Below are 16,363 nucleotides of genomic sequence, written 5' to 3' on the forward strand. Positions count from 1 at the left end.
CTCATTAGCCAAAGATGAACACAGATAAAATCGGATCCAACCATCTTCCAAGCCCAGCGTGTCCAGCTCTGAATCTGAACTTTCTGCTTTAAGCCCTAGCATTACTGCAGCGCTCTGCAGCATGTCTGATGTGCCAGGCTGAAAGCATGCATCTTATACATGCCAGGACTGAGTTCCATTAACAGCGCAGGTAATTGGGGCCTATAATTAACATCAGGGACAAATAATAGCCTTTATAAGTCAGATTCACCCAAGGGCAACCACAACAAAATGCTACTCAGCTGAGTCATTGGGAAAATTGGCAGGCAGGGTGAATCTTCTTCCAAACCCAGAGCCATCGCCTTTCCTTCCCCAGCGTGCCTCGTCCGCACAGGGCTTGTGCAGAAAACCTGCATGCAAACAGCTGCCAGGAGGCTGGATCGTGCCCAGCCCCCTGGGCAGGGGGCTGTCTGCTCACCCACCTGCTGGAAAGATGGCCTGGCATCATAAAATAAAGACAAACATAAGGGAAGGAAAAAAAAAAAAAGTAGGATCAGAAAAATCCTTCCTCCTTTTTCCACAGCCCTTCATCCTGGAAATATGTATTCATGTATTAAAGGCTGCGAGAAGATTGTGTAAGTAAAATCTCTGCAAATCTTGAAAATAATAATAATAATAAACTCATTACTTCCCCACTGTCCCTCCAGGTAACCTTTTGCAGATTTAACAGATAAGAAAATGGAGGCCAAGCAAATTGCGGAAGGTTTGCTGGTCCCCGGTCAGGTTCTGTGCTGCCTTGCAGGGAGGCTAGGGGCTGCCGACGGATGCACGTGAGCCACAGCTGCAGCCAAAGGCATGCGTGCAGATATTTTAAAAACCATCTGTTGCAGTTTAAAATGTGGGGAGGCGAGGTCGAGGTGCCTGAGCAGCTTGGAGCAGGCAGACACGGGTGAAGGCAGGATGCCAGGCGAGCAGCGAGCTGCATGTCCTTCCTCATGCCAAAGCTGGGCGACCTGCTGGCTTCACCCAGAACTTTCTCGGCAGCTGCTGAGGGACTCGCAGCTAATGTAATAATTTGAGGTGCAATTTCCACTTGAAGAGCACAATACAGGTAGGTAAAAAGCATCATTAATACCAAATACTTCTTCCACCAGAATATTATACGTTAAAATGAGCCTCATCCCTGTCATTACAGTACTCTCACCAGCCCGCTAAGGCAGTGATGCTCCACAGCTGTTGGTGGATAAGAAATGAAACTGTCATCCCTGACCCTAACGGGATGCAGGTACATTGAGCAAGTGACCGCACGATCTGCAGCCACCCACGGCAGCACCAAACCTTGCACCACCAGCCCTCCCGCCCACCACGGCGCCTGGGCTTCACCCACTCTCATTTCAGTGGTTCTTGGTGCACCTCAACTTTCCAGAGGTGTGCTTCTAGCCAAAGGAGGAGGGGTGCTCCAGCACATTGCAGCGAGTCTCCCTGGGGATGGGAGCATCTAATCCCATACCTTGGCTTCCACATCCCTGCCTTCTCCTGTGAGAACATCATTGTCCCACAGCTAACTCCAGCCATGACCAAACTGAACACTTTCCTTCTCCTTTCAATGCCTCCAACCACCTCTAAAGAAAGCAAGACCTTACAGGGAGCAACCGCCCATCTTCCCTAGGAGGAAGAAATCCATAAGATGCCATATAAGGCAGTTTGAAGGAGACCTTATCTCCCATCTAGCTGGAAAAGAAAGGGAAGATCCTGCTGTCGCTGCACATCTTCATCCAGAGCTTTATGTAGGATGTGATAAGCCATAGGCAACTCAACACCACGCAGCAGTGCTGAAGGAGCCTTCCCATGCCTGTGCCACCCTAGGCCAAAGACCCTCGGCCACGTCTGTCTCCACCGTGGGCTTTGAGCCCAGTCAGCTCAAACGTTGTCCAGTTGTAGAGGTGCCAACGAGTGCCAACACCACCACCACCCTTCCCGGTGTGAGAAGCCTTACCTGGCGTCATCGTCGCGGGCTATAAGAAGGCGCATGTGGCTGGTGGCTGATGCCGTCCTCAGGATGTCCACGGCCCTGCAGGACAATGACCACAACGTGTCAACGCCGGGGCACAGTGTGGCTCCGCCATGTGCCAAAGCTCATGTCATACCGGTCAGTGAACCACAGCCAGGGCTGCCCTGTCAGCAGCCAAGGGGCTTTTTTTGGGGTGGGGACCATTACTGGGCTGGATGGCTGTGGGGCAGCCCCATGCAGCCTAAGCACACTGTGTGGCGATGCAAGGCATAGCGCCACATTTAAAAGTGAAGGTTTCTCACAAATACGGGTGGGTTCGCTGCTCTGTTTTCAGAGAGAAACTTCTCATCGATAATTTCCATGTTGGCCCTTGCAAACAGTGCTGGATGCAGAAACCCTTTGTTTGCACCAGAGCACAGACAAAGCAACGCCCCAGTATCCTCCGTTCAACCTGCAGCCCAAACCACTTCACAGAATTATACAAAACCAAGAGGAATGCGAGATTTCCGTCCGGATATGGTACCTCTCGCTGGTAACCCCAATTAGGGAATCTCCATTGACCTCCAGGATCTGGTCTCCTGGCTGCAGGCGCCCTAGAAAAGAAAACTAATGGATAAAAACTGCAGAAAATACAGCTTGGAGGGACTTGGAGAGGTTGGGCTGTTCCTGCCTTTGCCCAGAGACAGGATGAAATATGCATAGGTTGTTCTGAGATGCTCATCAGACCTGTTTTTCAAGATGTCCATAGATGAAGTATCTACCACGTCCCTGAACAAGCTCTGCCAACGTCAGAGGCCTCCTGTGCTATAGGAAGTTACGAAAGTAAACACAAAAATGCCATAAAACTTTCACTTCATTCAATTTGAGGTCAGGTAGGAAAAACCACGAGTGGTTCCACCTGTTCTGGATTTATTTTTTCTTCATCAGGTGGAAAAATGATGTTGTAACATTTGGAAAAAAAAAAAAAAAAAGGCTTAAGTTCCAGAAGGTGAACTCTGCGGACCCTTGCCTAATGCCTGCTGATAAGTCGCTTTGGGGCTGCACGCGATCCCGTGCGGCTGCTGCAGGCAGCAGAGCGGAGCGAGCTCTTTGTGTAGCAGGGATGAAGCTGGGGTTAAAGCCACAAAGCAATCCTCTAAGTGCTGTGGAGCCCAGGGGCAATGCGGCCCTTCGTCATTACAGTGATTATCACAGTAAAAACCAGCCCCACTGATGGAAAATCTGGGAGGAAACACCTAAGTGCCCCCAAAAGCAATGTATGGAAGTACCCTGTCTTCCGGCTTTTCTGATGATCCCCCTCCACGTTTCACTCACCGTCAGCATAAGCAACACCCCCTGGCAGGATCCTCTTGACATAAACTCCATATTCTTCTCCGGTGAGCTCCTTGATGCCGCCGATCACCTTAATACCTGGGGGAGGAGAAACGCCCGTGGCACAAAGGCACGAACCAGGCAGATTTTGGATCTAAGGCTTGTTGTAAACCTCTTTTGTGGCAGGTCTCGCGTACCTCCTGTGCTACATCCGCAGCAGAAACAGGACGAGGCTGCTGACACAGCACAGAGGCCAGAAACATCTGATAGCACCTACTCCGTGTTACAGCGGCGGAGAACAAGCTTTGGGGAATGCACAGGCAAGGAGCAACTGTCTTCCCACAACCAAAAAAAAAAATCATCGTTTGCACTTAAATCGATCCCTGCTGGGAAACGAGGCAATTCTACTGGGGATGCTTCAGCTGCCATGATGAGACCCATTAGATGTTGTCGTGGGAAGGTGATGCTCCACTGCATCCCCTGGAGCGGCCACTTCTGAGCACCATTTGAGCAGCTCAGAGGCAGGGATGCCCTTTGGTGCCCTGCTGCTCCCCATCCCTGCAGGTGCCTTCACCAAGGGCTGGCACCACACGGCTGCGTCCCTGCTGCCGTGCGTAAGCTGACTGGGAAAGGCGCAAGAGACTTATTTGCCTGCTGTCATTAAATCCCACTTCGAGGATGCAGGCTGCAGACAGAAGGATTAAAAAGCCTGGCTTTAATTAACAAATCTCTCCTGGGACCCGCCAGTCGGTCATTTTGCTGCTGTGGCTGGGAGGGCAGGCTGAGGACAGTTGGCACCGCACTGGGGACGTGCCCCAGGGCTGGCCCTGGTTCAGGACCACTGGGGACAGTGGCACAATCTCCATCCACTGCTCCCCTTCCAATATAACCTAAGCCCTGTGCTAAGGACCCTTGTGGTTTTCAGCTGTCCCTAGGGAAAGGCCTCATCTCTCAAGGTGCCTCGTGTTAAAATTGTAATTAATACTGGGTTATTGTATTTTTTCTTTTCAGCCACATACACGCCAATTGCTCCTCCCAGGCACAAAACCCGAGCCCTGTTGGAGTGCTGGTGTTTATTCCCTGGGCTTGATGCATTAAAACATATAGCCCCTGTCCATCAGGGAGGAGCTGAGAGCACCAGGAGCTCATGGCAGGAAACAGCACTGGCATTAATCTCCATTGCATTTTTTTTAAAAGATTCACTGAAACTTCAAATTTTGCTCCAAAATTGTCCCTCTTTGGGCTGCCTCAAAGCGAGTCCTGCGGCTAAAGTGGAGGACAAGCAGAGCTGGTGGCTGTCACCAAGCCCCTCGGTGGAGGTGCCGACCCCAAGGTGTGACACCCACCCACACCACCACTCACCGAGGCAGGTGGCAGAGAGCCCCCGGGGAGCAGGATCGCAGCGGGAGGGCCCGGGGGCCCTGCACCACGAGCACAGGCACTGCACAAGGCAAAGCCCCAGTGGCTCCCCCAGTGCGTGAAGGGGTTGGCAGTGATGGTGTGGGTCAGGCACATCCCTCGAAGGTCTGCACCTCAGGGGTGGCCCAGCAGGGACAGCACCCAACAGCGCCGTGACGTCTGTCGGTGACGGGCTCCTGGGCATCAAATGAATAATGACTCATTTCCCTTTTGTGTCCGCACATCAATTGTAATAATGGCTTAATATAGCCGAAGTATCTACAAATCCTCCTTTATCCCCAACAATGTCAGGAGAAAATCCGATCTTGTTATTAAAATCAGCGATTACTCACAGCATCACTCCCAGCCACACTCAAACTTTGACGGGGGGGAGAAAACCAACGAGCTTTTTCTCTCCCCTGTTGGCAGCCCTGGTGGGTGCTGCTGCTTGCACCGGGAGGCCCCCCAGGCACAGAGGTGGTGTGGGGCAGCGGGACCGTGGGTGACAACACTGCCCTGTCCCCCGTTCCCTGCTGGTGCCCACGGGGGTACAGGCTCAGGCAGTTTGCTGCAGTCCAGAGCAAGCGTGCTGCTGGGCACCGCTGTCTGCTTCTCCTTGGGGTTTTGTCTGGGGGTTCTACAGCTCTGGTAGCGTTCCTGGGAGCCTTCCTATTTTAAAAATGCCTATTTCAATTGAATTTATACCTGGGACCCAGTTTAGGTAAATAACAACTCTTTAATTATCACAGCATCAAAGTCCCGGTATAATACTTATTAAGTCATACTTAGGGCCAGATAATCTAGCCTATTTTGGATCCCTCTCTTTAATCTTTCCTTTCTGGCAGAGGTCCTGGTGCTGATGCTGATGTCTCCACTCATTTCTCTTTTGCAGAATAAAGGTTTACAAGGAAATTCCATGTGGGAATGCAATTTGCACCAACCAAGACGGAGTTTTCTTTGGATTCCTAGCGACACTATAAGTTTCGCCAACACCCTTGAGCTTCCCTGCTACATCTAATCCTGCTCCCGCTAATGCCAGTGTCACAGTTCTCAACTTCTCAGCCCTATAATCTCACCTGCTCCCGGCTCGCCGGGCGGCTCTGCGCCACGGGTCAGGGGTCTCCTGGCTAATCTGGTTGTTTAGCCCAAATGCCATCATCCCCACAGCTCCCGGGGCGCCGGGCATGCAGGCAGCACTGGCTCTGATCCCAAACCCTCCTCCTCCCGGCTCCACTACCCTCACACTGAAATTTGCCTTGTGGGGGGATGCCGTCCCCTCCAGCACGGCGCCACAGTCCCAGCGGTCTGCATGCAGCGAGGCTGCCCGCTTTGCGCCTAAGCCAGCAATGTTCAATTACATTTCCCGTAATCCCTCTGTTGATCCCGCAGCCCCAGCCAGCTCTCTCTGTCTGGAGGAAGGGACAGATTGCAGGTGAATCGCTCTCTGCCCTGTCCTAAGAAGATGAAGGTCAAGATAATGGGATCTTGGCATTTCTGAGAAACACTCCTTCATCAGCACTTCCCTTTGACAGCTGTTCTTTAATTCCAAGCTCCGTTCTGGGAGCCACCAGGTAACCCCTTTGAACTCCTTCCCAGGTCCACTTGTGGGTTTCCACACCAAGCCACAGAGCAGCAGACCCAGGGCCAAATGCTGACCTGCCTCACCGGCCCCGAGCAGACTGATTCTGCCCTGCAAAACACCCGGAGCTGGTGGAAGACGCTGGCACCAGACAGGTGCTCACAGAGGAGCCTTTTTTCCAAAATGTGTTCTGAGCAGCTAAACCTACAGCAGACGCGGGGCTCCTGCAAGCCACTCTCCGTGCTGGTCCCAGCAGAGGGGTGTTGCTGGAGCACGGCTGCTCCTCTTGGGTGTCTCAAGGCTCTCAAGAGAGGATGGAGCAAGCTGCTGGTGGCGTTATAAAACCCACATCATTATGCCTTCCTGCAGCATGGTTCAAGACCCAGCAGAGGTCTGAGAGACCCTGCAGAGCCCCTCAGCCACCAGCTGCTGGAGAGGAGCTGTGCGGGGACCCAGCAGAGCAGCTCATGGGGGTCTGTGACCAGTCCTTAATGAGCTAATCTAACCCCACAGCTAAAATCCCATCAACTCAACCACAACTACTTCCTGAGATTAAAATATTCAGTGAGCAAAGGAGCTTCCTCAAATTCCCATGGGCCTCACGAGTGGGTGATCAGGAGAAGAGAGCCAGCAAACTGCAGCAGAAAGCCCCGTTAGCAAAGAGCTGGGAACAGCCGCTAATTAACGAGTGGTGCCAGGAAACCTGAACTTGTTTCTCTGGGGAGGAGGAATTCCTGGGACAGGCCCCCAGATGGTCACCCAGGGGCCCTCAGCTGCTCTGCAGGACAACTGCCTCCACTTGCAAATTAAACTTACGGGGGATATGGTGTGGTGGGTGCTGAGAAATCCTAACGCAGGCAAACAGGGAGCCAGACTGCAGCTCCGGGGGGAATACTTGACCGAGAGAGCACCAGCACTCCTGCTGCTGGATGCACAGAGGTGGAAGGAGGTGCCATGCGGGATCCTCTGGGGCTCAGTGTTAGGAGCCCAGGGCTATTTCTCACGTTCAGATGGTTATGACCCTTCTCTCTGTGCTTTGATGTCCGGTGCCCTACGAAGGTTCGCCGACTCACTCGGTGCTTGTGCTCTTACTCTGGGCCAGGGTTTCTGATTGGATCCCACCCGCCCTCATATAGCCCAGTCCCCAGGAAGGCTGCAGCACCTGGCAGGGGCTTCCTGGGGGCCAGGGCACCAGCACGGGCTTGGGAAATGTACAGGATTTGTTTTATTAAGCTGGAGAAGTCAGCAAGATCTGCAGAAAGCTGTGAAAAGCCTTCCCCTCCATCCTGCTCAGCCCCAGCTCCAGGTTCCCGTGCAACCCTCAGCACTGCAGCTGCTCATCACCAACAGGAATTAATTGGGATTTTGACCTTATTTGAACCCCCAGCTGTGAAAGGTGCTATCAGATGCTCAGCACAGGCAGACGCCAGAACTGGTATTTCCATGAGAAATCAGACTTCAGACAGAGGACAAATCAGGACAGGGATACTGGGGATGTGCGGGATGCTGGAACTTCCCCCGACGTGGGCGTCAGGGGGCTCAGGACTCACCCAGTCCATTGGCACAGTCGTAGAAGTCAAAGCAATGCATGGTTCGATCCATCCCGTACGGTCCCATGAGTGTCCTGGGGGAGAGAGGAGAGGCATCTTTCTTAAATGGGTGATGACAAAGAGCTGTCCACGTGTGTGCCAGCGCAGCCTCCGGCCCTGCAGAGCTACCTGGAGGCTCAGGCTGTGAGTCAGGGCTGCATGTTAAGCCCACCCTGGCAAAAAGCATCCCCCCTGCTACTCCCCCAGGGTTTATACAGATAACCGAGAGAATATGTGCGGTGCTGGACATCAACCTCCCCACCCAGCAAAGCTGAAGGACCTGCCTGCGATTCATTACCCCAGATTAACAGGGCCGGACAGCTGTCCAGCTGGGTGGAAGTGAGATCAGGGCTAGGACCAATGTCCCAGGAATAAACCCGTTTCACAGGCATGCACAGCCCATAATGAAGAAAACCAGGTGACATCCACTCCCAGTGCTCTGTAACACATGCGGGGCGGCCCACGGGGAGGCAGGGACCATTTTTCCACATCTCCATCCCACCAGGAGATCTGGGGATCTACGGCCTGGCCCCAAGTCTCTGCCCCGCCAGGCTGAGGGTGGGAGCTTCTCCCAAAGTGGGCAAGAGAGCAACTCAAACCTTTGCTTCCCCCACACCAAGTCACGTCCCAGCTGCTCTGTGCCAATCTCCCTCCACTCCCTTCTATCGGTTTTTAAGTCTGGTTTAATGAAACCCAGCTTCAGGGAAGCCCCACTCCAGGCATGGCTCCTCCTCCATGGGGTCATCCCAGGAGGACCAGAAGACCTTGGCACGACAAGCCCGGAGACAGGCAGGGGTCTCCGAAAACACTCCTCATTCTGGAATTTAATTTGCAAGAGGAAAAAGAGTTTCTGAAACAAAATCGGGTCCCAGATCTTCACTGGGTGCAGCTGAGGAGGGATGGTGAAGCGGAGCACGACGCATTCCTCTGAGCCCAGCAAAAAGGGATGGAACCTCACAGACTGCTCTTACCAGCCGTACAAAACACCACTCACAACATCCAACCATGGGCAGTAACGCCCACCTCTGCAGCTTGGGCTGGAAGCTTTTTATCCACGTTAAAAACCAACCCCCTAGATATTCCCACGTTTCACCTGTTCAGGAGACAAGACAGACATATGGCCCCATTGCTCTGCCAGAAAATGGTGTTTGGGATTCCCAGGGAGCCAGCCCAGCCCTGCTCCAGCCACCCCCTGGGATTTTCAGCGTGAATCTCAAGGAAAACTCTGCCACGAGCAAAGAGAAACAGCTCAAGCCGGGCTGAAAGGCAGGGCGAGGGTAGAGGTGGCAGTGGAACGGGTGCCTACCGGTGCCACCAAACCTTGTCCTCCGTCCCACGAGCCCCAGCCCCGTGCTGGGAGAAGCCTGGGACCCCCCCCCCATCCCCACCCCGGCCCTCTATGTGCCGTCACCTGCTGATGATGATGGCTCCCTTGTAGAGCACGGAGACAGCAGGCATCTTGCTGGTGGCGGCAGCCCAGCCCAGCCGCCTCGATTTGGCAGGAATCCGTTAAAACGACGCGAAATGGGGAGGGCAGGGGTCACATGGTCACCCTGTACGCATGTTAATTCCACCCAACATTAACACAGATCAGCTAAAAACATCTCCAACTTTAGATTAAAGCTTATGCAAGCCAAGCAGAGCCAATGCTGCCTATTGCGAGCGCCTTCCTGAGCACAGGGGCAGCGAGCCACCCCAGCCGGGCTCCCCACACAGAATTAAAACAATGGGATCATTGTTTGGATACATCCTATTGTTCGTCTTCCGGGAACATTCCCTCCAGGGATGAAAGGCAGCGATCAGCGCAGGACACGCATCCTTGGCATCCCTAAAGACTTAAAATCCTTAGCGAAGCTTTGGAAGCAATAACAGACTGTAGCACTCAGGGGTTTAGTTGTGTTTTTTTTTTTTCCTTTTGCATCTTTTCCAGCCCACAGCATTTCCTACTTAACGCGAGGTGAGTTGAGCTGTTCCGCTGGCCATCAGGAGGTCAGAAGCAGGACCTGTCCTTAAACAGCCTCTTCTGCCCCGTTTCCCCTTGTGCCCCCCAGCCACAGCGGGGTGACCCCAAAGGTGGGACATGGGAACGTGTCCTCCTGGGCCATGAGCACCAGGGCTGGTGGGACAGCACACGTCCTGCACCCCTGGGACAGCCCACCTCCATTAATGTGGTCTTCCCCACGCTGCCCCACAGCGTCTCTGCACGCTCCTGGCCAGCCTCCTTAATTGGACCAGACCTCGTTAACTGAACATCAGTGCACATCAGTCCAGCTCAGCTGTGGACCTGATACAGATGTGTTTGTTTAGGGCTGCAGACTCTTTGCCAAATGTTTGTTTGGACCCAGTGCTGTTGGATGTTACTTCTCCCAAGCATGAGGATGAATCTGATGGGCAGGAGCCCTCACTAGGGCTGCGTGCTGCCTTGCTGGGCAAGGTCAGTGAACTTGCAGAACAATGACAATGGTGAAAGGCTTTCCTGTGTTTTAATTGCTGTTTTATTTTTGTTTTTTAAATTACTTCCATCTTGGGGAGTTCATGTGAGACATTAAAAATCCAGAGTAGACCTTTGGTTGCTGAAGCACTCTAGAAATTTAATTTGTTTATCCAAGTTCTGCTCTTGCAGCTAAAGAATGCCTACTGGACACCAAACAGCCACGTCTGGCAACACGCATTTGCTCATGGGCACCCCTCCAGGGCAAAGTGCTCACCCCACACCTGTGTAAAGGCTTCAGCCAGAGGGACCAGGAGCAGAGGGGCCGAAGCACGGTGCTGTTTCCCAGTCTGCCCTAGGGCCAGGGACTGGGAGCCCGACAGGGCTGCCCAGCGGCATGGCGATGCCCCCACATCACCCCTCAGACCTGGCCCAGGGTACAGAGCACCCAAGGGTGGTCTCCATGGGGGTCTCCTCCCACCCTGCTGCTCAGAAAGACACCAGCCCACCCATCCCACTAAGGTCTCCGTGCCTGTCTCTGACCCTAAAGCACTCGGCCTAGGACAGCCAGGTTTTGTGGCAGGGCAGACACAGGAATTCAGCTCCTTGCAGCACTGCCGCCCTGCATCCAGGCCCGTTCCCCGTCCATGGGGAGCTGTCCCACACCAGTACACAGCTCCTGGGGGGCCAACAGCACCCCAGTACGGTGCCTGCCCCATGCAGGACTTTTTGGCAGCCCAGCTGGTGCCTGAGCAGCCCCGGATCTGCCGCCCTCCTGAGGTGACACCAACGGTGGGCACCGGTGGCCCTCCTGTCTCAGTACAAGACTGCTTCCAAACCCCGCCAACTTAATGTGCACCTTGTTTTGTGCAGCCTTAGGAGGTCTTCTGAGACTTCTCTAATGAACTGATTCACAGAATTAACCCTTTGGCTCACAGTCTGAGTTGGACTAAATCAATGCTGACGAGGCAAAGGGGTGGCATAAGCACTGGGGGCAGTGTCTGCAGCGCTGAGCAGACCCCTGTGTGTGCACGTGTTTGGGGCTGGGATGCTCAGCAGCTTCACAACCAAATCCTTCAGCAGCCATCACCAGACTGCCCAGTGCCACCAGCGGCACCCAAAGCCACCCCTCTCCTTCCCGAAGCATCGTACCAGCTGGGCTGGGCACTGCAACGAGCTGCAGCCCAACCAGGAGAAGACCAGCGCTCAGTTTTATCTCCAAGCCCTCAGGCCCTCGCTTCCTCCAAAACAGGCTGGTGCTGAGAAAATCACCAGGCTCTGATGCTGCTCCTGCCGGTTAACATCTGTCCTATCCAGAGGAGAAGTCAGCCCTAAATCACAACAGAATAGCTTCAGAAGTTTTTTAGTTTAAGACTTTTGCTCCCATTCAGAAAAGATTTATAAGCCATGTACAGCGTGCCCAAGGGTCCCGATCCTGCTCCGTATCACTGGTGCTGAAGGCAAACACCCCGCTGGCAAAAGGGACGCACCACACGCTCAAGCTCTTCCCTCAGCTCAGACCCAGCTGAGCATCCCAGAACAGCCCAAGCTTCTGATCCCAGGAAGAACTCACATTTCTCAATAAGCGGGTGAATGGAAGGAGCATGAATTCAGTACAAACCAACATCGCAGGGCCAGACAGCCTATAAATGTGTGCTTAACATCCACGTTTTAGTCTCCTGCTAGAGAAAGTGAGTTTTGGTGGCATTGATTATTGCTATATAAAAGCTTTTTGCTAAAAAAATTAAATTAATAATAATAATAATATCCAAAGTTGAGTGAAGATATATCCATCAGCTTTAATTAACGCTTGCATGTAAAAGCGGGAGTGGCTGAAGCAGAGTGGAAGCAAAAATAAGTCTTAGAGCAGGGCCACAAGACAAAAAACACCGAGGGCAAAACCCAGCACAAGTCAAGCACGTTCCTGATGCATTTTTCTAACAGGTGACGATGGGGAAGGCTGGGGAGAAGCACAGGACACAGCCTCAGCTGCGAGAGCCCTGTCCCAGGCAGTGCCACCACCTCCTGCAGGGACAAGGACACAAAGGGGGGGCTGGCTGTGCCCTGCACCTTCCCCACTGCCTCCAGCCCTCACACCTTCTCCAAGGCATCAGGAAAAAAGAAAAAAAGAGCAGAAGAGGATCGCTGCAACAAGCACAATGATCAGCAGAAGCAGCTTGTCCTCATCATGCAAGCCCCTCCTCGCCCCTCCTGCCCAGACTACAAGAGAACAGCGCCTGCAGGAACCCAGCACCTCTGGACTTCCAGGTTTTGATGTCACCAGCTCCTCGACTTTCAAGGCAGACCTTTTAGGTCCCTTCATGAAGGCCTGCAGGCTCTGTGGGAAGGATGCTCTCTCTCTTCTGCTTCTCTCCATCCTCAGTTTTCTTGACAGCACATTTTAAGTTTTAAAGTCCTTGGATTTTTTCCTAAATATCAGTGATGCAACCCTCCCTGCCCCTGGCCCAGCAGCATGCCGCCAGAGGGGAACGAGCTGCCTCGAGGGTCTCCCTCTGCTGCCCAGGGCAGATTTCAGCCCTGTCGCTGCAGAAAGCACCGTTAGGATCTGCAAGATGGAAGGCGTTGGTTGGGGATGCAACAAAACCAGTGAGAATTTCTTTTCCACCTACTGGAAAATCATGAGCAGATGCCATCCTCTGCTATTTGTTATCCACCTCTCCTCTGCATTTTGAGGAGGACCTTCTGGAAAAGCAGCACATGGGCACTGAGACCCTTCTACATTTCTCCCTTCTGTCTCCTCCCTTCCCTGCCCAGCGCGAGCACCTGGAGGACGCGACGTGGCAGGAGGGGCAGAAGGGAGCGGGATGTGGGTGGTGGCACCCCAAACCTGGGCTGCAGCCACCCCGTCCTGCGGCCAGGTCAGCCTGGGGACAGGACAAGGAGAGGGCACAAAGGTGCCAGACCTGGGGACAGGTCACCAAGCCAGCAGGGAGCCTCGCTGCAGGGCTTAGCAGAGGGACGGGATCCAAGCAGGTTTGTGTGGGTGGGAATTAAAGAGAGGCAGAAAGCTGTCCTTCAGCAGCAGCGAAGTCCAAGGGCTTTGGTCTCCAGGAGTCAGCAGTAAGAAGGTCTGACATGGGAGAGGGCAGCCCGTGGTGGGATCCGCATCCCACCAAGCCCAGGAGCCACCGTGGGAGCGAGGGATGCTTGGGCAGCTCCCCAGAGGAGGTGCTATCAGGCTCTTGCTTAATGAAGATCCAACATTTGTTTCATGACAAAACAACATTAGCGTGGGCTGATGAGGAGCTTGCATCTGATTAGACAACAACCGTGTTGCTTGCAGGATCGGCTACAAAGTGGTGATAACAAATCAAACAAAAAGGAGATAATCAGCTGCTGTAAAGTTGAGAAGCAATAGCACGCTGCCCATAGTCACAGCATTGCCCACACCATTTTCATAAATATTGCCCCTGGAGCTGTTCTGAACAAACTCAGAGAAATCAGGGATGTTCACAGACAAGCCTGAACAGAAACACGCTGCCAAAGTTACTGGTGGAGAAGCACCCAACCTCCCCAGCTGCAAGCAGCCCCCGGTGCTGGGTGCCCCTGCCACCCCAAACCAGGAGCCTCCCCGCTGGGTGCCCCAGCATGGCCCCAGGCAGTCCAAGATCCAACCAGCAGCTAAAAATCCCAGTGCTCTAAAGCAGCAGACTGGGAAGAAGCTGGGGGTGCTTTTGGAGCTGCAGCATTCCACAAAGACATGCTCGTGACCAAAAGGGTGAAGGATTTCCTCAATGGCAGGACTCACACGGTGGCATCCATGCAATGTCCCAGCCGGGGCTGCGGTGACCCCACCGCACACTGGGAGGGCAGTGACGGCTCCCACTGCCCCAGGGACCTGCAGCCCCCTGTGTGGCACCACACAGCTCCCAGCCACCCACCAGCACAGGGAGGATGCCAGAGGGCTGCCGCCAGCTCGGCGTGGTGACACAGCTCCCCAAGCCCAGGTTTCACACCAACCTCTCCATCCCATTGCCCGGCAGACCCCAGGGCTCCTCCATCCCCTGCCCCAGGGCACAGGGCAGGGAGGTGGTCCCGGGGGGCTGCTGGGGGCAGCTTCTGCTTCCATCACAGCCCTGTGCCCAGCCCAGTGGTGCTGGGTTGCCGTTCACCAAGCCCATCCCTGTCGGAATCAAAGCCTGCTTGTTTGTCCAGAGATGGCGAAGCAAGCAGTTCCTAAAACCGAGGACGTTTCACTGCTTGCTGAAGGAAGAGCCTTAAGCCCAGGCGGGATGTGTTGCCTCAGCCTTTGAGGAGGAAAACCCCCCATCCCCCAGGGGAATATAGCCAGCACCAGCCCCCAGACCGAGGGCAGATGGAGGGGCAGCTCCCCTGCTAGCCCAGCTTCTCAGGTCTTCAGCTGCTTCTGCCACCCTCCCCTGAACTTCACCCCACTCATCCGCACCCTTCTTGGCCGGCGGGTTTCTTTTCAGCACAAGGGATTCATCTCGGTGAACTCTCCCTTATGTTCCCCTCTATGGACAGGGGCTTCTGGAGGGAGCTGATCCCACCTGAAGACAAGCAGCGAGCCAGCGCAGGTTGGGCATTTTGGGGGGATGCTCCTCTCCCCGAGCACGTGTGCCCACAGGCAGCCCCCTGCGCTGATGCTGCCCGAGGTGCGGCTGCAGCCAGGCACCACCGGGAGGACAGACCCTGGGCTTGGCTCCAGCTGACAAGGAGAACATCCCCTGGGCTCCCACCCGGGGGGGGGTTGCAGGCCTGGAGAGGCCAGAAGGACTCGATCACGGGCAGAGCTCCCCCCATGGCCATACAGCTCTCCCCGTGCTGCTTCAAAGCGCTTCGGTGGAGGGAAGGGCAAAAAGGTCTCTCTAATTACCGCGTCCTGCAGCAATTAGGGAGAGGCTGTTCCAGGCAGCAGCCAGGTCCCGCCTGGTCTGGCGAAGCTTTCCTGGGGAAGATGTTTGTGTCGGGGCCTCCCAGCACCTGCTCCAGCCCGCAGGCACCGGCCAGCCAGCGGGATGCATGCCGCGAGGCTCCAACGAGCTCACCCCGCTGTCACTGCAGCAGGTGTGGCAGCCTGCCTGCCTTCCTTCCTCTTCCTCACCACCCACGGGACAAGGATGGGCTGCTCCCCTGGATGGGAGCACGGGGATTTGTGCTGCAAAGCACAGCCTGTGCTTGAGGACCAGCTCACCGCCCCAAACCCACATGCTCATGGGAAATCACGAGCCCTGCTGCATCTCAACGCACTGAATTTCAGAGGAAGAACCCCCCCCCCCCCCCCAGGTTTGCCCAAGCTTTAGCTGGGAGGCAAAGCAGAGGCCAGCAGGAACCCTTCAGCCACTCCACAGCAGGCGAATGGGACCTGCAAAGGGTTAACGGGATTATGAGCCTCCCTGCCTTGCTAAATCCCCTCGGTCATAGGATTGGACTGGTTATAAACTTATTAGCAGGGGAAGGATGCTGGTGGCCGAGCGGGCGGTGAAGCACTGCCACCGCCCCCCTGGTGCGGAGGAGAAGGAAATGAATCGGGGGAGGACGGCAGGAAACCAGCCTGAGTGAACCCCAACGCACCCCCAAGGAAGAAGAGAGAAATAAAGAGGGGAGGGAAGCAGCTGGCTGCTGAGAGATGGGAAAGCAAAGCCTTTGGGAAGAGATTCCCCTTGTGCGGGTCATGCCACCGAGCCTGGATTGCAACAGACGCTGGTGGAGATGCAGCCCTGGCAGCTCCGTGCTGCCAACAGCAGCTTGCAGAGGGCTTGGCTCCATCCTCAAGCATCCCTGTGGTCAAACACAAAACCTGATCCAGCACAAAAACCCTTTAGCAAGGCTCGCTTACAGCCCCTCGCTTCCCCTGGAGGAACAAAGACAAGTGGGAGATGCCAGCAGCATCAGCACCAGGTCAGGGAGCTGAGAGAGGAGCTGCCGGGGCCGTCACCGTGCCGGCTGACGTCCCACCACCACACCATGTTTATCAAATCCCTATTCCAAACTCTGCAAAATTAATCTTTTAATCAGCGGCCATATTTATCGGTGGGCTGGGGAGGTGTTATCTCCCCGCCATCTGCTCGCTGCAGAGCCTG

General features: G+C 54.6%; 1 protein-coding gene across 1 annotated transcript in view; it reads right to left on the bottom strand.

Moving 5' to 3' along the window:
• The window catches only part of LOC118249259 (syntaxin-binding protein 4-like), a 40,732-nt gene that overhangs the window by 22,782 nt on the left and 1,587 nt on the right, over nt 1–16,363 (bottom strand). The window contains 5 exon segments of the mRNA XM_050713906.1: nt 1,976–2,050; nt 2,514–2,583; nt 3,305–3,400; nt 7,829–7,905; nt 7,907–7,984. Coding sequence (XP_050569863.1) covers nt 1,976–2,050; nt 2,514–2,583; nt 3,305–3,400; nt 7,829–7,905; nt 7,907–7,984 — 396 coding nt within the window.

Source organism: Cygnus atratus, chromosome 15, assembly GCF_013377495.2.
Source record: "Cygnus atratus isolate AKBS03 ecotype Queensland, Australia chromosome 15, CAtr_DNAZoo_HiC_assembly, whole genome shotgun sequence".
Taxonomy (NCBI): domain Eukaryota; kingdom Metazoa; phylum Chordata; class Aves; order Anseriformes; family Anatidae; genus Cygnus; species Cygnus atratus.